The following is a 23778-nucleotide window of genomic DNA, read 5'->3' as shown; positions in this document are numbered from 1 at the left end:
TTAGTGGTACCACTGTAGAATTGTAGATATTTACCATTGTTGATTTTCCGGAGCACAAAGTGCGTTATTGTGATAAGTGTACATAACCTTTGAATATTAATTATATAAAGACTGTGTTTTCAGTAATACAGTGTGTGGACATTCCTTTGTGGGGGCTTGGGGATACACTGTACTTAAGAACCAGCCCGCATCACCTCCTGAGAAGCTAGGCCTTGATTGCTCGACCAGCGTTACCATATCAGAGAATCTCGGCTGGGGTCCTCTGTGCCTTTCCTCTGCCATATAGAGAGCGGAAGTACAGACCCCCCCACCTCGTCCTGACAAGCTTGGTGGCAGCGGTGGGATGCTTATGGTTTTAAGAATCAGTGTATAACCGTGCCACTTACAAAATATCTGCACTTTATTGAATTAAGGTTTAGGTGTGTTCCAAATAACTGCATTACAAGCGATGGAGACCATTGCGAATGGTAAATTGACTCGGATGAGCTTAGAGGCTCTCCAGAGTGCTTGTGAAGCCAGGGAGTTAGACTTTGTGGATAAGTCTAGGGCTGAGCTGATAGCTGCCCTGGTGGACTACCAGACTGATGGTGAAACTCTTGATGAAGGGGGGGATGCAACCAGTGAGGACTCTGCCCCTGGGGTTGTCGCTGAATCTGTTTCTGGGAATGCCGCCATTCCTGCTGCCTCTGTTCCGAACCCCAGCAATTCCATGGAACTTGAGTTATTAAGGATGAAGTTAGCCTTTGAATATCGCAAGTTGGAAATCGATGCTGAACTTAAGAAAGAGGAGTTGGCACAACAAGTGGAGCTCAAGAATAGAGATCTTGAACTCAAAAATAAGGATCTTGCGCTCAAAGATAAGGACACTGAATGTCAGAGAATCCAGTTAGAGAAAGCTCGAGTGGAGACTTCAGCTAAACCAATTGAGAGTGGCAGGTCCCCAGCCACCAAGTTTATGAAAGATTTGGTCGGTGTGTTTTTGGAGGGTTCAGATATCCTCCAATGGATTGAAGCGTTTGAAATGGCTTGTGCGATTCATGATGTTGATAAAAGAGATTGGGCTAAGTGTTTGTTAAGTAGAGTACCTCAAACTGGATATGACTGTATTCTGAAACTGAGTGTGGAAGAAAGGGGTCAGTATGAGTGTATGAAGTCTGCTTTAATTGCCAAGTTTGGCAAGACACCTACCCAATATCTTAAAAGGTTCAGGGATTTTAAGAAACGAGAGAATGTGTCTTGGGTTGACTGGGTGAGTGCTGCGCACATGAACATGATGGGGTGGATTGATGGGTACAAGGTGAAAACTTTTGCTGAATTATCCCACCTGTTGTTTTTTGAGCATTTTTCTGAAGCCTGTTCGCCAGAGCTGCGTCAGTATGTTGCTGACCAGAACATTTTGGACCCCTTTAAGCTGGCTAGGTTGGCTGACAAGTGGGTCTCCCACCGGGTGTCCCCTAAGGACTCCAGTGGGAAGGACAAGGATAAAGAGAAGGGGGCCTCTCAGAAAGCTGAGGAGTCCCCCAAGCAGTCACAGTCGAATAAAACAAAACCTTCCTCTCCTAAGAACCAAAAATCTAGTGGGGATAAGTCCTCTGTGGGTGGGAATAAGAGTAGTGGTCCACCTGCTGCAAAGCAGGCTCCCAGTGGTTCCAGTACCGTACCTCGCACTCCTAGCACTTGTTGGGATTGTGGGGCTCTGGATCACCGAAGGGGTGACTCCAAGTGTAAAGGTAAGGCACTTGGAGTACAGGCTGTCAGCCTGACCTACCCTTACCCCGTGTCTGAGGTGGAGGCCACCGTCCTCCCCTCCTCTACCGGAATCACATTTGGTGCTCCAGTAGAGATTTCCTTAGTGTCCCTTGGGGCCTGGGACCAGTACGCAGAAGTACTGGCGACTATCCCGCAGAACAACCGTAGGTTTTTGAGAAGTGTCCTCTTGAATGACCAGCCTTCTACTGGTTTGAGAGACACTGGGGCAAGCATGACAGTGGTGGACAGGACCCTGCTCAAGCCAGAGGACTATGTAAGTGCTCCTCTGAAAACCACCAGGTTAGCTGGTGGGCCTCCCAAATTATCGCCTGTAGCCTTAGTCACACTCATGATTAGAGACAAGACAGCAAAGCTTCCTGTCCTGGTTCAGGACAATGTCCCTGCTAACATTCTGTTAGGTAATGATCTAGTAGAGTTGGGGTTGATCTCGGATGGTCTTCCCATGACTGCTGCTGCGGTCACTAGGTCACAGGTGACACCGGGTCTGGCTGTGAGTCAGGTACCCGAGCCAAAGGCGAGGCCTAAGGCACGAAGAAGGAAGACCAAGAAGGCCACCTCTGTGGGAGGAACACCTTCTCTTCCTGCTGTTCCGACAGCACCCATTGGGATCCATGCTCCGGACGGGCTGGGTCCAGTGGAAAACCCGGACTCAACTCCTGTGGGAGAAGAGACAGAAGACTCTCCTGTGGGAGAGGTTCTCAACCCGGAGGATCATCCCGACCTTCAATGCTTGTTAGCTGAAGGGGGACCCTCCCGGGCGGACTTCTGTAAAGGGCAGAGAGAGTGTCCCTCTCTCGAGGGTCTGCGGACGCAGGCCCTGTCCCATGCACAGGGTGAAGTGCCTAGGACATTCAAGATTTATTGGGAGGGTGAGCTCCTTGTTAGTGAGCCCACTAAGCCTGAACCTGGTGCCCTCAAGAGGTTGGTGGTACCCCAGGTTTACAGGCCCTTCCTACTGCAGTTGGCGCATGAGGTGCCCTTGGCTGGTCATCTTGGTACCAAGAAGACTAAGCAGAGGCTCTCTGCCCACTTCTACTGGCCTCGGATGGGAGTGGAAGTGGAGTCCCACTGCCGGACCTGCCCCACTTGTCAGTTATCTGGCAAGACTGGAGGCAGGGTCATTGCCCCACTGCAGCCATTGCCAGTGGTCGGCACACCGTTTGAGAGGGTGGGCATCGACATTGTCGGTCCCCTGGACCCTCCCACTTCAGGTGGACATCGGTTCATCCTGGTCTTGGTTGATCATGCCACCAGGTACCCTGAGGCTATACCCCTTCGGACTATTACTGCCAAGGTGGTTGCCCGGGCTCTCCTGGGCATTTTTACCCGTGTTGGATTCCCCAAGGAAGTTGTCTCCGACCGAGGATCCAACTTCATGTCGAGTTACATGAAGACCATGTGGAAAGAGTGCGGGGTAACCTACAAGTTCTCCACCTCTTACCACCCCCATAGCTCTCAACCATTTGCCTCGCAAAGGCGGGTGAAATCACCCGATTTTGTTTTTGGCGGGTGAGACGCCCATTGAAATGAATGGGCGTGCAGGAGGCTTGGCGGGTGAGTCAGCCCTTTGCAAGGCGGGTGACACCCGCCAAAAGCGTGTGAGTTGAGAGCTATGCACCCCCAGACCAATGGTCTGGTTGAGAGATTTAACAAAACTCTCAAGGGCATGCTAGGTGCTTTGGAAGAGCCCCTACGGAGGAAATGGGATCTCCTCCTGCCATGCCTGCTGTTTGCTTACAGAGAGGTACCTCAAGAGGGTGTTGGTTTCAGCCCCTTTGAGTTACTCTTTGGACATCCCGTGAGGGGGCCCCTCGCCTTGATCCGAGAAGGCTTGGAAGCCACCCCTCCAGGTCCCGCCAAGCAAGTGGGGGACTATGTGTTAGGCCTCAGACGGAGGATGACACAGATGATGGGTCAGGCAACAGCAAATCTCAAGGCCAGCCAAGAACTGAATAAGTATTGGCATGACCTTAAAGCTTCGCAGGTCGATTGGACTCCGGGACAGGAAGTCCTCGTGATGGAGCCTACCAAGCCTAGGGCTTTGGCAGACAAGTGGACTGGACCCTTCAGGATAATCTCCAAGCTGGGCGAAGTCAATTATCTGGTTGACCTGGGTGCCTCCGGGGTAGCCCCTCAGGTATTCCGTGTCAACAGGCTCAAGCCTTTCCACCGGCGAGCAGAAGTCTCATGTCTCTTGCTAGCTTCAGGGCAAGAAGAGGATGAGAGTGAGCCCCTTCCTGATTTGCTGCATAGCAACCCTCAGGACGGCTCAGTGGAGGGAGTACAGCTCTCTCCTGATTTGACAACAGAGCAGCAGAGGGCCTGCCGGGCTTTGCTCCAGCAGTATGCCTCTCTGCTTTCGCTGACACCGGGCCTTACACCTTGGTGTAGGCATGAAATTGACACTGGTGACAGCGTGCCTGTCAAGAGCAGGTGCTACCGTATGTCAGATACCGTTAAGAACCACATCCAGGCTGAGGTCGCCAAGATGTTGGATCTGGGTGTAATTGAACCCTCAACCAGTCCCTGGTCCAGTCCAGTGGTCCTTGTCCCCAAGGCAAGTTCCCAGGCGGGTACCAAAGATTGGAGGTTCTGTGTGGACTACCGAGGAGTCAATGCCGTCACCAAAACTGACGCGCACCCAATGCCCAGGGCTGATGAGCTCGTGGACACCATAGGTGCTGCCAAATTTGTGAGCACCTTTGACCTCACCTCAGGCTATTGGCAAATAGCTCTGACGGACCATGCCAAGGAAAAGACGGCATTCTCCACACCAGAGGGACTCTACCAGTTTAGGGTCATGCCTTTTGGGTTGAAGAATGCCCCTGCCACTTTCCAGAGGTTGGTCAATCATGCGCTCAGTGGGCTGGAGGCCTTTTGTGTGGCCTACCTAGACGACATTGCCGTCTACAGTTCCACCTGGGAAGCGCATTTGACACACCTGGATAAAGTGTTGCAGGCCTTGAAAAGGGCTAACCTCACTATCAAGGCTACCAAGTGCCAGATAGCTCAGGGGAAAGTTACCTATCTTGGTCATGAGGTAGGAGGGGGTCAAATCCAGCCTCTTTCCAGTAAGGTACAGGACGTACAGGACTGGGAGACTCCCACTACTCAAACCCAGGTGAGAGCCTTTTTGGGCCTCACTGGGTATTATCGCAATTTCATGGCGGACTATGGGACCATAGCCGCACCACTGACAGCTCTGACTTCACCCAAACAGCCTAGGAAGGTTAATTGGACTGAAGACTGTCAGAGGGCCTTTGATGGCTTGAAAGAAAGTCTGTGCAGGGCACCCGTGTTGTGTGCACCTGACTACAGCCGACCCTTTATCGTCCAGACGGATGCCTGCGACACCGGAATTGGAGCTGTCTTGTCCCAGTTAGATGACAAAGGGAGAGAACATCCTATCATATTCATCAGTAGACAACTCAAGGGTAGAGAACTTAGGTGGGCTACTGTTGAAAAGGAATGTTTTAGTATAGTTTGGAGCCTTAGGCGTTTTAGGCCCTACCTTACGGGGTCCACCTTCAAGGTCCAAACAGATCATAAGCCCCTGAAATGGCTTATGCAGATGAAGGGTGAAAATCCGAAACTGCTCAGGTGGTCCATTAGCCTGCAAGGGCTAGACTTCACCATAGAGCACAGACCAGGGAAGAGTCACGATAATGCAGATGGCCTTTCCAGAAGGTATGTTGACCGTCTGGATGAGGGTGTCTATCCCGTGGGAGATTAGGCACCCTAACCTCAGTCTGGGGGGGGCGACTGTGATGCTGGAAATGCATCGGAGGGACAGGGCCTCCGTATCCTTGTCCTTTTTCTGTTCTTATCGTGTGTTCTGTCGTGTTTTCCGCGCAGAAGTCCATGCGGGACTCCTGGCGGTGCAGCTCTCTCTTTTGGTTTGGTGAACAGACCCATGGGATACCCTTATGGCACCCATGGGTAGGGGTGCAACCCTGTGCCCCTAGTGTATGTTTTTGGGCACCCGTGGGTGGCCCACAGAGCCGGGTATGGGCTGGTGGCAGCTACATGCTGAATTTGACAGGTGCGCTGGGTATCCGCCATTTTGGGGTACCCCGGCCCTGCCATTGGAATCAGTTGATTCCTGATAGGAAACAAGATGGCCCCGGTGGCCTCTTGCTTTCTATCGCCTGATACCTTGTTTTCCCAAAGTCCTGGGAAGCCCTGACTCTGTCCCTTCCCCCTGACTGGCTGTTGGGTGGAAGTTCCGTATATGGTGTTGTTGTGAAGGCCCAGCTAGACTTACTGGAGCCTTCCCGCTGACTGTATGTTGTGGGTACCGCCTGTGGGTGGGACCTGGGTGAATGGGGAGTGTGACCAATATGCACTCCGTGTTGTGGCTGTCTGGTTTCTGCCATGAGAGACAAAGACTGAGACAGCCCTGCCCGAAACTGGACTGAATGCAGTATGTAGAGTTGAATGGCTGAGTACTTGTCTCAATCCACATTCCTTGTTGTGAGTGTCTGAGCGGGAGAAGAGTGGCCTGAATGCCCTGCGTGCCTGATTGGCTGACCGACTGCATGAATGCCCTTCTGTACGATTGGCTGCTGAGTGTGTGCCAGCAGTGTGGATGAGAGACCAAATAGTATACCTGGGGACCTCTCACCACTGGAAATTGTTCAGAAGCTGAAGTCCACTACGACGAGTAACTGGAGTAACTGACGCTTGACCTTGAGGCCCTGCTGGAGGAGAAGGATTGCCGTGGCTCTCCTTCACGATCTAAAGGCTGCCGTGTCTCCAAGGACTGACCCAGAGAGGACCTGGTAAGGCGCCCTCTTCCCGAGCTACGAGGGACCATCGTGCACAGCTGACCTTTGCCAACGCTCCCTGGTAGACAGACCTACGACAGGCTGCCGACCCGATACGGGGACTGCTGAGGAATCCCAAAGCGAAGCACCCGGACTGTTGTCCGCCACTGTCGACGACCGCCGTCGCCGACCGGAGCCGCCGTGCTCCCGTTTGCCTAAGAACTTCAACTTGATCAACGGACGCTCTCGTCTGCATCGCCGTGCCGTCTCCTGTGGGAGAAGGCCTGACCGTCGACGCGCCGAGGAGTATCCACCGGTGGGTTTCCCGCCACCCAAAGATCGCAGAGACGCCGACGACTCGACGCCCTTGCTGGGCCACAGTTCTTCTTCATCTCTTTGCGGTCCAGAACTATCGTCACCGAGGTGCCCCGCACGCCTCTTCCTTGCAGGACGCCAACGCTCTGTCGTCGACGAGCACCGCTCGGATCAAAGCCTGCTGCCTCATCGACGTCGTTCTACCCGGTTCACGGTCGGACGTTCGGCGCCCCGTGTCTCCCGCTTGAAAGGGGCGACATTCAAGAAGGGCCGCCGATTCCCCGACACCGAACCCCGAGTCCGCGACGCCTCTCGACGATCCGTGGCTCCTGCCTTAAAGGGAGTCACTCCAGAAGGATCGGTCGACGCCTCGCCGACGAACTCTACTCCACCAGGTACATTGGGGGGGTAAAACATTGTGGGAGAGAACGAGACTCTTGAACAATATATGGACTGGGCTTGTTTTATATATCGTTATTTTACAGGTTGCCCAGGTGGGGGGATCTCCACTCAGAGCTGTGTCCAGTAGCGAGGACCAGTCGTCTGCCTATTGTTTCATCCGTCTGCTTTCTCTCTTCTCTCTATTGCTGGTTTCATTGCTATTGATCCGTGTGGCATTTTCACACCCTTGTTGAATGCACTCTAATCGAATATTAGTGGTACCACTGTAGAATTGTAGATATTTACCATTGTTGATTTTCCGGAGCACAAAGTGCGTTATTGTGATAAGTGTACATAACCTTTGAATATTAATTATATAAAGACTGTGTTTTCAGTAATACAGTGTGTGGACATTCCTTTGTGGGGGCTTGGGGATACACTGTACTTAAGAACCAGCCCGCATCACCTCCTGAGAAGCTAGGCCTTGATTGCTCGACCAGCGTTACCATATCAGAGAATCTCGGCTGGGGTCCTCTGTGCCTTTCCTCTGCCATATAGAGAGCGGAAGTACAGACCCCCCCACCTCGTCCTGACAGCCGCTTGGGCCAACATCCCCCAAAATGGCTGCCGTGGTCGCTCGTCCGGTCTTCCGAGGCTGAGATGGAAGGGCCCAACCCTGAGAAGGATAGGGATAAGCATCGGCAAAAACACCAAAAAATGGTTACACTCGATGAGTCACTCTTCCTCATTCTCATCGCATAAAAATAAGAGATGTCATTGTCATCGACATAAGTCCAGCTCGTCGTCGGAAAAAGGTAAGCACTCGGCTGAGCCGACCATTTGAGAAGAGTGGGACAGTTTTAAAAAAAGAACTGCTTGTGATGTTTAGAAATCAGGATGCTGCAGGTGCGGATGCACCCCACACCCCTCTCCAGGAACAGCAAGCCTCAGCAGCGAAAGCGGCGCTCATTACTCCCAACCCCACGCACGCCAATCTGTCGACGCCATCGACGTCGGAGAGACCTTCGGGCTCGATGTCGAAAAAGGCACATAAACCATTGACGGCTGGTCCATCTCTTAAGCGTCAACAGGCTGGCGTCCCCAACATTACAGCATTACCAAAGCCTGCAGAATCTACTTCTAATCTGCCTATGGAGGGTAAAAGGTTAGATGCAATGGCCAAGAACATCTTTACTTCGAATGGATTGTGTCCTCCCACGTATTCCTCATCTTATGATAAGTCGCTATCTCTAGCTTCGCTGCATCGGAAAAAAAAATTCTCGGCAGAGAGCGCTGTGCTTGAGGTCGTGGCGTCGATTGTCACTCGACGGACTCCGTACTCTGTCGACGTCAATGATGGTATAAATAGCTCGAGCCACGCCCGTTGCTTCAGTTCCGTTTTTCCGATCGCTTCGCTTTGATCGTTTCTGTGAAGAAAATGTCATCTTCTTTGACTCCTTCGACACCCAAGACTGGGTTCAAGAAGTGCGTAGATTGTGGATCGAAAATGTCGATCACAGATCCTCACTGAGTTTGTCTCTGGTGTCTCGGTTCAAGTCACCGAACCGACGACTGTGGTTCCTGCCAGTCCATGACCGAGAAGGCCCTTCATGAGAGGAGAGGTAAACTGTCGGTGGGTAGGGAAGCCTTTAAGAAGTCTATGTCCAAAAAACATAAAAAAGCGACCGATTCGAAGGAATCGGATCGCCATAGGCATTCCAAGAGATCTCGATCTAGGAGTAGTTCGAGACACTCTTCTTCCTCGTCGAAAAAAATGAAGAGGAGACATAGATCTCCCTCATCATCATCTTCTGAGTCGACCGAAGAAATTCGATGTCCGACAAAATCGGATTCCCCCAGAAAATGGGAGGAATTTCGTAAAAAGATGATGGCGGTATTCGAGAATGCGGCCGACCTCCTCGAATGAAACTCGGAAGAGCCATACGCCTAAAGTTGCTCCATTGGACGACAAAGGGAAGTCTAAAACTACTATGGTAAAAGCCAGGAGTGTCGAGGATACTCGAAAAACTAGAGTCGACGCCAAGTCGTGGAGGACTCTTCGAGAGTCGAGCACCTCTCTCATTGATCAAGAGTCTAAAATGAGAGACCTGAGTGACACTCTACATTCTTCTAGTGGAATTGACACCTCCCCAGAATTAGAGTTTTCCAGACCTGATCCTGCAGAACATGCAGACTCAGGGTACAGGAGTCTTATGACCAGAGTGATTGAGTATATGGGTTGGGGTAACACTTCACCCGTTTTCGAACAGGACGACACGACACATATAATTGTCAGAGGTCCTCAAAAAGATCCAGTTCTCCCCTTCCACAGGACTCTTCAAAGGACAGTGGAGAAAAACTGGGAAAATCCTGAGAGCATTGCTGCTGCAAATAGTAATTTCCCCAAGAAATACAGACCAGCTGGTACGGATCCTGAATATTTAAACAGGCACCCGACTCCAGAAAGTCTAGTTATTCAAGCAGCATCCACATCAAAACAAACTGCATATCCCACTATCTCTCCGGATAGAGAGGATAAAAAAGTCGATGCTTGGGCCCGTAAAGGTTTCACTTCAGGCAGCATGGCCCTTAAATCGACAAATGTCACCTGTACCCTGGCCAGGTTTACCCATACCCTGTGGGACTGTATTTTGGCTGCAGCTGATCATATTCCGGAAGGTGAGGAAAGGGAAGGCTTCCTGAATATAGTCAAAGACGGGAAGGAGGCAATGGGGGAATGTCTCCAGTCTGGACTGGATACAGCTGATAGTATCAGCAGATCCATGGCTGTAAGCGTTGTGCTACGCAGATTTGCGTGGTTGAGGAAGTCAGGGTTTGCACCAGATGTGCAAGCCAGACTCCTCAACATGCCCTTTGATGGCTCGAGGCTGTTTGGCAGTAAGGCTCATGGAAGCCTAGAAAAACTTCAGACCTCGAAAGCGGCAGCTAAATCGCTTAGTGCCTCCATGTGTCAGCCTAAAAAACCCTATTGCGGCTCATCTTCCTGGAGGGGTCGTTCTTTTTGTTACTACTCCTCATTTGGTAGAGGAAGAGGACAGGCTTCTCAAAGAGGCAAAAGAAATTTCCCTCGTGGTGCACGAGGAAGAGGTGCAAAATCAGCCTCAGGAGCGGCATCTTTACCCTCAGCCACTCCTGCAGCCGCCTCCAAATCGCTATGAGACCTTGTTGCACAAAACACCAGTGGGAGGCAGGATCCCTCAGCATCTGAAGGAATGGCGGGGAATTACCTCAGATGCTTGGGCACTGGAAACAGTAGCTCAAGGTTACTGTCTCCCCTTCCAAAAAAGGCCTCAGAATCATCCACCGGGAGCCAACTCCGTAAAAATTCCAGACCCGCTCCTGTTGCAGGAAATTTTAACCCTGCTAGAGAAAGGTGCCATAGAACAGGTACCTGTAGCGGAGAGGTACAGGGGTTGGTACTCCCCATATTTTCTCATCCCAAAAAAGGACGGAGGATTGAGACCCATCTTGGATTTAAGAAACTTGAACAAGTTCCTCAGGAAGGACAAGTTCAAGATGGTGACTCTTTCTCAGATCCTTCAGGCTCTCCAACTCCAAGACTGGTTGGTATCATTAGACCTTCAGGATGCTTACTTTCATGTGCCAATCCATCCAAAGCACAGAAAGTACCTGAGGTTCGCGATTGGCAACTCTCATTATCAGTTTCGAGTTCTGCCATTCGGATTGACCTCCGCCCCGAGGGTTTTCACCGAACTGTTGGCGGTTGTGGCAGCGAGTCTCAGGAGAGGGGGTATTCACATCTACCCCTACCTGGACGATTGGTTGATCAGAGCAAGTTCTCCAAAACAAGCTCAGGAACATCTTTCGATCACCTGCCACTTCCTCAACAAATTGGGCTTCTCCCTCAATTTCAATAAGTCCCATGTGATACCATCCCAAAAGCTCCAGTTTATCGGAGCAGTCTTGGATACTTCCTCGGGAAAAGCCTCGCCCCCCGAGGTGAGAGCTCTCCACATTCTGCAGATGGTAACAAAGTTCCAGAATGCCCAACGTCTACCGGCCTTAGATTTTCTCAGGTTGCTCGGCCTCATGGCATCCGGCATTTTCCTAGTACCAGAGGCCAGGTTGAGAATGAGATCCCTTCAATGGGCACTCAGAACTCAGTGGTCCCAGTTCTCAGGGAATATGTCGGATCTTCTGCAAGTCCCGAGTGCAGTTGCTCAGGATCTTTTATGGTGGGCTTGCAACAACAACATTCTCAAGGGAGAATCTTTTTGGCAACCATGGCCGGAGATAACAGTAGTGACGGACGCCTCACTCATGGGGTGGGAAGCACACACCAATGATCTGACAATCAGCGGTCGTTGGTCTCCATCGGAGTCCAAACTACACATCAACCTTTTGGAGCTGAGGGCAATCAGACTAGCGCTGAAGGCCTTTCTGCCCTCTGTACAGGGAAAGAATGTCCTGATAATGACGGACAACACAGTGGCCATGTACTACCTCAACAAGAGAGGAGGTGTAGGGTCACTACCACTGTGCAGAGAGGCAATGCAGCTCTGGTTCTGGGCAATACGAGAAGGAATCTCTCTATTGGCAATTCACCTAGCCGGAGAGCAGAACACGGCGGCAGATGCTCTGAGCAGGCAGAGCACAGTCTCTCACGAGTGGGAGCTAGCTCAGGAAGTCCTTCAAGAGATCTTCGCCTTTTGGGGAACCCCGCAAGGGGATCTGTTTGCCACTGTAATCAATTGGAAGTGCGAGCAGTACTGCTTAAGGGAATTTCTTCAAAGAGGAGCTCTGGTAGACACATTCCTAGTGGAGTGGAATTTTCCACTACTGTACGCGTTTCCCCCAGTCCCCGTGATTCCTCAAGTAATCAGGAGGTTGAGAAAGTTCAGGAAAACCATGATTCTAATTGCCCCAGATTGGGCCAGGAGGACGTGGTACCCGCACCTTCTAGACATGTCCATCTGCCCTCCAATATGTCTTCCACAAAGAGAGGATCTTCTCTCGCAAGAGGAAGGTTGGGTTCTCCATCCAGAGGTCAAGACACTCAACCTTCACGCATGGTTTCTGAGAGGTTGAGATACATGGATTGGGATCTTCCGGGTGACGTAATGGAAGTCTTGCTTTCGGCCAGAAGGCCAGCAACAAAATCTTTGTACCAATGTCGCTGGAACAGGTTTAGTAACTGGTGCAAAGATAAGGATGTGGACCCTTTTCAATGTGGCACTCTAGTAGTGCTCTCTTTTCTATCACATCTAGCCAATCTGGGGCTCCAGATAGGAACAATCAAAGGATACCTTGCTGCGCTGTCCATTTTCAAGCGCACCTCGGAAGAGGTTTCATATTTCAAAATACCATTAATCATTCAATTCTTAAAAGGGCTTACTAACGTATACCCTCGAGTACCTTTTCATGTCCCAACTTGGGATTTAAATTTAGTACTTAAATCTTTGACTTGCATACCTTTTGAGCCTCCGCACTCCTGTCCATTGAGGCTTCTAACATTAAAAACTGTCCTTCATGTGGCCCTATCATCAGTCCGCAGGGTTAGTGAACTTCAGGCTCTCTCATGCAAACCACCATATACTATTTTTTATAAGGATAAGGTAGTCCTTAAAGTTAAACCTTCCTTTTTACCAAAGGTAGTTTCGGACTTCCATTTGTCACAAAAAATAATATTACCAACATTTTATCTTCCTCCTCGTTTGGGCAAGGAAGAGGAGAGACTGCATAGATTAGATCCCAAGAGGGCTCTTAGTTTTTACATCTCAAGGATGTCTAAATTACGACAAGATGACCAACTGTTTGTGGGTTATACTGGTCATAAACTGGGCTTATCAGTAACAAAACAGACCATGTCCCGCTGGATCATTTTGGCCATAATTTAATGCTACAGATTGGCGGGCAAAGACCCACCAGATGGGCTTCGAGCCCATTCTACAAGGGGAATGGTTACTTCTGCAGCTCTAAAGAGGGGAGACCCGGCAGCAGATATTTGTTCAGCTGCAACTTGGAAAACAATGCATACTTTCATCAAGCATTACTGCTTGGATACTGCCTCCTCCAATGAGGGGTTATTTGCCAGGGCAGTTCTACATTCTGTCCATGAAAACTGTAATTAATACTCCCACCTCCAAAATTGCCACTGCTATGGGAGTCTATCATAAAATGAGGAATACGTGAGAGGACACAATCCATTCGAAGAACAATTTACTTACCAACTGTAACGTTCTTTCGACTGGATGTTCCTCCCACGTATTCCTCATCGACCCTCCCATCCTACCCCGCAGTATGGTTTACGTTTTCTTACACTTTTCTCTCACGAAGAATGTATCAATCATGGGGCACGCTTGGGTGTTCCTCCTATATGTTCATCGAAAAAACAGAGCTGAAGCAACGGGCGCGGCTCAAGCTATTTGTACCATCGGTGACGTTGACAGAGTACGGAGTCCGTCGATGGACAATCAATGCCACGACCTCGAGCACAGTGCCCTCTGCCGAGAAACATTTTTTCCGAAGCAGCGAAGCTGGAGATAACGACTTATCATAAGATGAGGAATACGTGGGAGGAACATCCAGTCGAAAGAACGTTACAGTTGGTAAGTAACTTGTTCTTCTGGCAGCATGGTGTTAAAAGCCACCAATATGGCCTGTGGATTTGCAAAGTACTCCTTTGGTTTATGAAAAGCCATGGAGCAAGCAACGCAGTACATCCCCGAAGGTGAAATGCTGGATGGCTTTACACGGCTGGTAGAAGATGGGAAGGAGGTAACCAAGCAGTCATTGCAAACGGGCCTGGACGTGGCCGACTGCATTGGCCGTTCTATGGGGTCGGTTATAATACTGAGAAGGGAAGCCTATCTAAAAACCTCTGGCTTCTCCCTGAAAGTCCAGAACATGCTACTGAACATGCCTTTCAAGGGGGAGTTTCTTTTCGGCCAGAAGGCTGAGGACTCTCTGGCAAAGTTCAAAGGGTCTAAAATAGCCGCAAAATCGCTAGGCCTAACTGCGCAGGCGGCCACATCTGCCTTCAGATTTGCCTCTAGAGGCAGAGGCTGCAGGCGCTTTGTGCCTTATGACAGGAAAGTGCAGCTCCCACAAGCCAGATAGGGGCAGAGGCGTTTCTTGTGTCCCAGAAGGGGTAGCAGGTCTTCTAGAGGCCAGCAAGCAGCAGAGGGGGTGGGACCGCGCTCTAAGACGCTTTCATTTCCCGTCCCATGACTTGCCGGTTGGTGGACGGTTGGCAGAACATTGGCCCCAGTGGCAGGAGATTACCTCTGACGCCTGGGCTCTGCAGCTTGTTCAGTGGGGTTATTGTCTGCCCTTCTTAAGGAAACCACCAGACAAACCTGCACCACCTCCAACTCAACCAGGACAGGAGCTTAAGGAAGAACAGCAAGCCCTGTTGGTGAAGGGTGCCGTGGAAGAGGTACCTCCTGATCAGAGGGGGTCGGGTTGGTATTCCCAGTATTTCCTGGTGCCCAAGAAAGGAGGAGGACTCTGTCCCATTCTGGACCTCAGGGCCTTGAACAAGTTTAAGAGAAGGACAAATTCTCCACGCTCTCGAACGTCAGGACTGGCTGGTGTCAATAGGTCTGCAGGACGCCTATTTGGATGTGCCGAAATATCAAAAGCACAGGAAGTACCAAACGTTCCTCTTAGGGGACAAGCACTATCAGTTCAAAGTGCTTCTATTTGGGTTGACCTCTTCTCCTAGGGTCTTCATCAAGCTCATGGCAGTAGTCGCGGCTCACCTCAGGAGATCCGGGGTCCATGTGTTCCTTTACCTGGATGACTGGCTGATCCGGGGAAGTTGGCAGGCATGTCTTGTCTCATTTGGAGGACTATCTTCTTTTGCACAGGCTGGGCTTTTTCCCGAACTTGAACAAGTCCCATGTGACGCCAGTCCAAAGGCTCAAGTTAATCGGAGAAGTCCTAGATACCCGGGTGGGGAAGGTCTTCCCTTCCAAGGAGAGTCGGCAAAATAGCACAGATGGTACACTTGTTCCAGGATCACCCCACCTTATCAGTGTCTTCCTTCCTCTGCCTCTTAGGTCTCATAGCCCCCTGTATTTTTCTGGTGCCAGAGGCCAGGCTGAACATGAGATCCCTTCAATAGCTCCAAAGAGGTCAGTGGTCACAGTACCTCAGATCACTCATGGATCCTCTCAAGGTGTCCAGCCAAGTAGTCCACAACCTCAACTGGTGGACCGACCGCAGCAATCTTTTGGTGGGGGAACCCTTCTGGCATCCTTGGCCACAGGTCTGGGTGGTCACGGATGCATCTCTGAAGTGTTGGTGCTCTCACTGCCTTCAGCTGCACTCCTATGGGCTTTGTTTCCATTAGTCCTTTTCCCATGTTGCAACTTTTGAGCAACATGTAACAAGTACACAATGTACCTTCCAGATGTGTCATGGACAGGACTAGTGGCAGCTATCTTTTCGCATTATTTTTACCCTTTCCTGCAATGTTAACCGCATTAACCGTGTTTGGCATGAATAGGTGGCCTGGCTCCAAAATGGCCGTGCCACAAGGTTCTTTGTCCTTTCCTTTGGCCATCTTGCCCCTTCACCTTCCCCAGATGGAGTCGACCTGGGTCCGTCCTTATTTGGTGATGCATTTTCCCACGAAACACAATGCTTTTACAGGCTTCTGCATGCCTTGTGTGTGCCTTCATGATGAGGGCTGGACTGGCTGAGTCCAGTACACATCCTGGGTGCCAGAGAGTCTGGAGTGCCCTGAATGACTGGGACCACCATGGTCCGTGATTCGTCCACGTATGTAGTGTGTTTTTGTGTGCAGATCTCCCATTGGAATCTCTTAATTTTGGTGCGAAGGGAACTTTGGATAAGAGGAGGCCAAATACACCCATACCAGGTCGTTCTCTGGAGTTCACACTGAACGAAGGATAGGATCCAAGTATCCTGAAATGTTTTGGCGTGAAGGGAACTATGGATAAGAGGAGGCCAAATACACCCATACCAGGTCGATCTCTGGAGTTTTCACTGAACGAATGATAGGATCCAAGTATCCTGAAACTACGAAGCTGAGTCGAGGAACCGCTGGTGACCCGCTGGACGGTTTGGCACCCTGAGCCCACCGTAGTCCCGTGGACCCCTCTGCATCTGGTCGTCCTAGAAGGTCTGCGAAGATGCTTCGACCCATTGGAATAGTGGGACCAACTACTCTCAACACCTTCATCAAAACCTGCAAGTAAGCTTTCTCGGAAGTGTCCCTGGGCCAACCAGTGGAGTGACCAGCTTACCAAGTTGCTTTTCTCTGTCACCGCTACCGTTTCGAGGAGGCCCTAGAAACTTGGTATACTGCTAGCTCTGTGTCCACGTCACCATCACACCAAATTTTGCACACTGGGCTTTCCCAGGTCTGAAGTGAGACGGGTGTGCCAGGACCGGAACATACGCGGTTACCGTGTTGCCCTGCCGCGGCAACGACCCTTGCAAGTGTGCTGCATTTGTGACCCTCTTGCCCATCCACCTGGAGCGTAGTAATCACCACTGTCCCGTTTTGGAACTCCTCACTGTATCTCAGTAACTGAAAGCCACATAGACGTCCTTTTTGTAGTGAACTGGCGAAATTTGGGTCCGAAAGCGCCTGGGACCGGTTAGTAGTTCTAACACTAACCGGTGACCCCTAGCACCAGGGCCCCTTTTTACACATGAGTGGCCCCTGAGCATCCCTCTCGTTTCCACTGCTAGTGCAAACTAGCGACTCCATCCCGCTCTCTGGAACTGCCTCTGCCTTCAAGTGGATGTCCTCCCTGAATAGTGGGAACTTGTTCTTCATCGCCTCATCCACCTTCCTGAGCTGCTAGAGACCCCTGAAGAGACCCTGTTTTGCCCACTGGAACAACCACGTGCACTTGCATTGCAAGTACTGTTGAGCACAAAGCTCCCCTCTTCTTAGGGCTTGGACTGCCTCTTAGTTAGGTGTGTTGCTGATGTCGATGGGGCCTAAAGACTACCTGCACTGCCTGTTTCTTTCCCATCTAGGTTCTCGACATATTTCCTGCATTTAACCCTTTAGACCCCAATGGTCTTGTATATATATTTTATTGATTGTGATTGTGTTGGTTTGCTTAGTAATGCTGTGCTTCTTTTGCTATGGTCTGAGTTACAAATGTCTTGTAATAAATGTGTTTATATTTTTGATATAACACCTGTCTGGGAGTAATTTGTAAGTGTCCTTACTCTGTGTGCTCATTGAGATCTTTCAGTCAACCTCACCCCTCCTGAGACTTAGTCTTGACCGCCTGCCGAAGCTACCTTGATTTGTCTGGCTTGTCCAGAGGTTACCCTGTTCCAAGAAACTAGGATGGCCTTCTAAACCTCTGCCAACCAGGGTAGAGTTTTGAAATCCATCTTAACACCGTCTACAAGATCTCTGTATGCGTGCAGGTGGAGAAGATTTGAGGCGTGGGGCACGGAACGCGAGATCAATCCCATTTCTTGTCCCACCACTACAGTGATGGAGTTCCTTCTGTCACTGGCCTCTTCAGGCCTTCAGGTTATCACAGTCAAAGGATATTTGGCGGCCTTGACCAGCTGTTTGTGGCCCATTCTTTGTCTCGCAAGGGTCTACCTGTAACAAAACAGACTCTTTCACCATGGATTATCCTTTGCATCGCAGAGTGCTACCAATCTGCTGGTAAAAAGCTTACTTCCGGAATCAGGACACACTCCACGAGTCGAGTCTCGGCTTCTGCAGCCTTACAGTGGGAAATCCCCATTAGGGACATTTTCTGTGCTGCCACATGGTCATCCTTGCACACATTTACCAGGCACTGATGTCTGGGCGTTGCCTGCGGGGTGGATGCGCGTTTTGGTAGGGCAGTGCTGCAAAATATGCTACTATGACGCTTTCTGCCCATCTCCGTCATCCTAACTGCTTGGGGAGTCTATCAGATGAGGAATCTGTGGGAGAAGAGCAACCCATTGAAAGAGAAATGACTTACCGTAACAATCTTTCTATGGATTCTTCTCCTGCAGTTTCCTCATCGCCCCACCCAACCATCCCTGCTCAGAAAGTTCTTACGGCTTTGCGCTTCTGTCTAAGCAAAGGGATGCCTGGTGGTGGCTCTGAGGTGACCGCTTCTATCTGGTTAGCTGTTTGTTTTTACCCCAAAAAATCTTTCTATTTACTAATTTGACAGGGTTTCACCCCCTTGGGATGTTTCCCATTGCTCAGTTTTTTACAGGCTGATTAGCCTTGCCTCCCATCGTTTTCTCTCTGCAACGTTCAAGCACGGGAAAAATGAGGTATGGGGCGTAGTGGTATGGTTTATATAAAATGCCTCATGTCATGCCCGGAGCCGACGATCGAACACTGGGTAAGACAGATCGGCTATCGACGGCCAATTCAAGGTCCACTACGCCCCATGTCGAAAAAGTTTCCGAGCAGCAGTCCTGGATGAGGGTATCTATCAGATGAGGAATCTGCGGCAGAAGAATCCATAGAACGATCATTATGGTAAGTAATTTCTCCTCTGCACAACTGATGATATGTATCTCATCACTGCCAAAAGAAGGAGCAGGCCGATTCTCAAAGGGCATCTGCATGAGTGCATCATAGATACACTCATTCAGATTCCCTATTTCATCCCTTTGCACTTTTGCACATATCAGGGGCATTTCATTGCATTTAAAAGCGCATCCCGAATTCACAAACGGGATGCACTTTTAAATGCGCAGATATGAGGGTCATCCCCCTGCGCCTGATACAGTGGGAGATGCAACTCATGACAGGGTCATTTCTGATGAGGTCATGCATTTTTCTATAATTTCTTTAAGTGTGACAGCCACGGTTTAATCCACGGCTGTCAGACGTGCATGTCCATCCCTCAAGCAGGGATGGATTTTATTTTGTTCTGAGCATTTCACAGAGAAGCCCCTCTTAGGGTTCTTTTCTGTGAAATGTGCTCCCAGCAAGCACGTGGTTGCCAGGAGCCTGAAAAAACATTAGTGTCGGGAGTACGCTGCTGTCACTAATGTATACCGGGGAGGGCTGGACAGCGCATCTTTGTGCCACTGTCCAGTTCCTCCTGTAATGCACAGGTCATCTGTGAGAATAACGTGGCCTGCGTATTTCTGAATGTAGCAATAATTAAACAAGCGCATTCTTTCCATTCATGTGCAGTAAAGGAATGGCCAATGTAACAAGACAATGATGCCTTGGGTGATACTGTGCATCACTTTATGCATGGTTTGCAGTCAAATAATACCCGAGAGCATTAGTGCTCACTGCACGAAAGGTGTGGAAGCGATATCTGCTCTACAGAGAGGAGTTCCAGTTGCAGATATCTGCTGTGCAGCAACTTGGGCATCCCTCCATTCATTTTCTAAACTTTATTTATCAGAGCGTGTACATTTAACTGAATCATTCCATACCTGCCTCCTTTGGGAATCTAACAGCTTTCGAAGTCTTTCAGAACATGATGAATCTGTGGGACGAATGTGTCCACTAGAAGAACAAATGTTCTTTCCGGTGGATGCTTTATTCCTCACTCAGATTCCTCAATGCCCTCTCCGTGCCGGTATATAGAACTTTCCTGCCAAAGGAGTAATTTGAGAAAAAGTGACGAGCAACCAAAATTAAATGTGCCTCTGTTTTGCCGTCCCCTTGCATTGGCTGTGTGGTAAAAGGCATAGATGAGGAAGATGATTCCTGTACATGCATTCCGATGACATTATCACAACATGAGTCGGATAACGTTGTGACAACATGAGTTGACAAGGTGAACAAGTCAAGGACATAGACGAACGGCGCCACCTTGTAGCTGATGAAGGTGTTCTTGTGCCAACTGCATTGAATGATTATTTCAAAAGATGGGGTATCTTTGGGAGAAATACAGTGTCCAACAGAAAGAACATTACTGAAGGTAAGTAATGTGTTCTTCCCTTCTGTTTGCCTGCAAAGGCAGATGGCTTTGTCACTCTGTCTTCTTATTTTTCATGACTACTTTGTTAATCTGTATTTTCTAGACTCAACTGGAAGCACAAGCTGTAGTCGAAAAAACAGAAGAGAAAGCACCAGAAAAACCGGTAAATACATCTTAGTTTTATATTTAATTACTGAAGTTGGCGAGCTGAATCCAATTTTCACATACTAATCATGTTGACAATATTTGGAGACTTACTTTACTAGCTTGTATGTATCACATGTACTAAGAGTGCTCGAACGAGTATTGGGTGTTTTTATAGATTCACATACTTTCTGGAAATGCTCACCTCACAGGATGGGAAACCCCCTGAACTTACAAAAATAGCTTCCTACAACTCCAACCACTTTCTGGAATTCCTTCTACAGATTCCTTATCTACTCAAATCCAAATCCAGTCAGCTCCTGTACGTTTTCTCAAAGCCACCAGGTGGCACTGTGCGAGTCCGCGCTCGGTCTCATCATGAATGCTTGGTGCTATCTTCTGGCATTACTGATGTTATGCCACAGACGTAATTTCCCTCACATTTTTTCTTTGTCATTTCAAGGAAATAAGGTTTTACAGGTTGCTTTAAATGGGATTGCTTGACGTCTGCGATGGAGCTGCAAAACTCTTTCAGTTTCTTTTTAGGAAAAGAACATGACACAGAGAAGTGCAGGCATTCTCAGGCTGCATCTTTTTAAGTTGTGTGAGCGGATGGTACTTTTGCTTCACTCAAACTAAGTCTCTACATCCGAAAAGTCTGCCTTAGATACTCCTGCTAAGACTAAGTCCAGCCTGGAAAAACTCTTCAGGAAGATAGCGGTATGAGGAATAAGATGAAACAGCTACATCACCACTGAAACGGAGTTAACCACGTTGTGTGCCCTCTCTTTTTTCTTTTTAAGAAGTCACCACACGCATACCAATGAGATGCACTGTAGGAACATCAGAAGACTGCCTTTCCCACTTCAGCGTCTCGTCTAGAGAAGTGGGAGACATTCAGAAAAGCATTGATGAAGGTTTTTATCAGGTTCCTCTGACATTCACTGTCCATAGTATACCCATTAGCAGTATTGAGCTGTACAGAAATCGCACTCGCGCATGCATAGCTGTATCGTATCTTAGCTTCAAGTTCATTCACTCATCTGCTCTTTTAATTATGTCTGCATCGCTTGCCACATACGCTTCATGCACTGTTCTCTTCAATTTTCTTTATACAATGTTGCTGCTTGCAATCTTGGTTTCCACATAGACCGGTCTGGTATCAGTCTCCCCAACTCACTGGCTGTGCTGACTTAACTGGTGCTGCTTTGTTGTAGGAGCCAAGGACAGTACAACAGCGGCAAACAATTCTCCCAGCCTTGACCCTCGACGCAAGAGACCCCCGGGTACCTCCAACACACAATGCAGGATTCTTCAGCTTTGATTCCAGGTCTTAGGTTTCCTATTCTGAAAGCCTCTTGAAAATTACAGTCTTTCGGTGAAAAGGTCAAGGGCACTTTCCTCCTTGCAATCCTTTTTGGTCTTGCGGTCTTTCGCCTTATAATAAACTGCCATCTTGGAACTTCTGTTCCTCATGTGCTTTGCCTTGCTTAAAGTGTGCTTTCGGGCTCTGCGTTTTATCCGTGTGGGGAAGTGTGATGGAAGTCAGGCGTGTGTAATGATTAGTAATTGCCTGACCCTGCCTGACCATTGTATTGGGACACGTCATGTATACGGCTCGGGTGTTAATCCGTTTTCTCTCACAGTGAGCTGTCTGTGAGAAAGTGATTGTGTTGGAAAAGCGGGGGGGGGTGGTTGAGTTCCTAAGTATCCTGGGGTAAAGGTGTTACACGGAAGGGGATACCGCGTCTCGCCATCCAGTTTCCCACTTCCACTCCCTGAAGACCCCTCATCCAGGTGATCCTCCCGCACTGGTCCACCCCTAGGAACTCTATCCAAAAGCAAAGGCTGTGTCCTGGCCACCTGGATGACAGATCCCCGGGGACAAGCAGGTGAGACAGCTTCAGGTTTCTCACAGAGCTCGGCAACCCGGATCTGAAGGAGCAATGTGGACTGGCGAAGCTGGTGCAGCCGGTCTTAGCTGGAGAGCTTTGTTGTTAGGCTTGAGCAAGCTGGGTGGCGCTGAGCATCAGATTGGTGCCCATCTTTACTGGTTGAGGAATCCTGATAGTGGCAGCATGAGAGTGGGGCGGCAGGTGGCGCTACCCCAAGGGCACCTGGTGAGGGGTGTCAGCTGTGACCAGAGGATCAGCAGACTTGGCCCCAGGCCCAGAGCTCCAAACGAGAAAAGCTAATTGCCGTCCATCTTAACTGGTGAGGTCTCCTGGCATAAGGTGTATGACTGGGTATAGAACAAGCGGAAGCCTTGCAGTGTCTGGCAGTGAGTTTTGTGCTGTGGTTGTGAGAGTTCTGGAACGGAGGGTTGGAAAGGCTCCTCTGGCTCACTGCTAGTCTGCCGTGGGGTTTGCCCACAATCCTGCATGCCGTCCAAGAGAAAGTGGTACGGAAATCAGGGCTCCATTTGTATGAGTAACCTCTGGAGAGCGTCTTACACCCTGGAAGGCTGCTGAGTGTCAAATCGACAGAGGTTAATCATGTCTGCTACAGCAGCCAAATCAAAGGGCACAGGATTGGTGAACATCAAGCAGTTGTTTCAATCGCAGGAATAAATGGTGAAAAAGCATCCCATACAAGTTTGTGTACAGGTTCACACAGCTGCATCGCTTCAATCATCACAGGAGTCACTGGATATCCCAACAATCAGGGCCAACCTAAAATCCAAACTCCTTGAGCTGAATCAAGAAATCCAGGGCAGCACAACCAACCTTGCAGATCAATAGCGGAACTCAACTTGTATTTAAAGGAAGCCGAAATCTGACTGGAGGAAGTGGAGAGCACAGTATGGGAACAAGCCCACAAACAATCACTCCTCACAGAGAGAATGGACTGCATGGAGCAAAAGAAGGAGATTTGCATGGCGAAGCAGGAAGACGCCGAGAATCGAGCGCAGCTAAAAAACATCAGATTTTGTGGGATACCCAAGCATGTACAGTACCAGGAACTGGGGGAATTTGTGGAGGATCTGTTTTGACACATCCTGCAAATCCCGTCAGCGGATGAGATAATCCGAAACCGAACCCACAGAGTATACACACCGTTCTAATTTGAAAAACTAGCTATCCCTGGATATTCTGACCAGAGTGCACTTCTTCCGCCGGAAGGATAAGATAATGTGGGAGTACAGAAAACAAAAAAATAATTCTATATCAGGAAGCCCAACTAATGCTGTTCTAAAGTCTATCACAGACCACTATGTTAAAATGAAGGTGACTTAATGTAGCCACATCTTGACTACGTGAAAGAAAGATTATCTACAAATGGTGCTTCCCACGCTGACAGTTATTCGAGATCGAGGGGAAAAATACAACATCTCTAAAGAAGAAGAAGCATCCTCCATGATGGCTGCAGAAGAACCCGCTTCTTCAAGAGACAACAATGAGAAATGGCAGTTGCAGGAGGAACCTACAAGGAAACAAGGCACATTGAGGGGCCCGCTGAACCGAGGCAAAGCTCGGCCAGAGAGAGACCATTCACATAATCATAGCTGCTTGGGC

General features: G+C 49.5%; 1 protein-coding gene across 1 annotated transcript in view; it reads left to right on the top strand.

Annotated features, from left to right (window-relative positions):
- Window positions 1-23778, top strand: part of LOC138525982 (neurofilament medium polypeptide-like) — a 708053-nt gene that overhangs the window by 520850 nt on the left and 163425 nt on the right. The window contains exon 5 of the mRNA XM_069636274.1: window positions 20223-20282. Coding sequence (XP_069492375.1) covers window positions 20223-20282 — 60 coding nt within the window. The remainder of the gene's footprint in view (window positions 1-20222; window positions 20283-23778) is intronic.

The sequence above is a fragment of the Ambystoma mexicanum genome, chromosome 7p (assembly GCF_040938575.1).
Source record: "Ambystoma mexicanum isolate Mex_15411 chromosome 7p, UKY_AmexF1_1, whole genome shotgun sequence".
NCBI lineage: Eukaryota > Metazoa > Chordata > Amphibia > Caudata > Ambystomatidae > Ambystoma > Ambystoma mexicanum.
The sequence above is the reverse complement of the archived record's forward strand: the minus strand, read 5'-3'. Positions and strand labels throughout refer to the sequence as shown.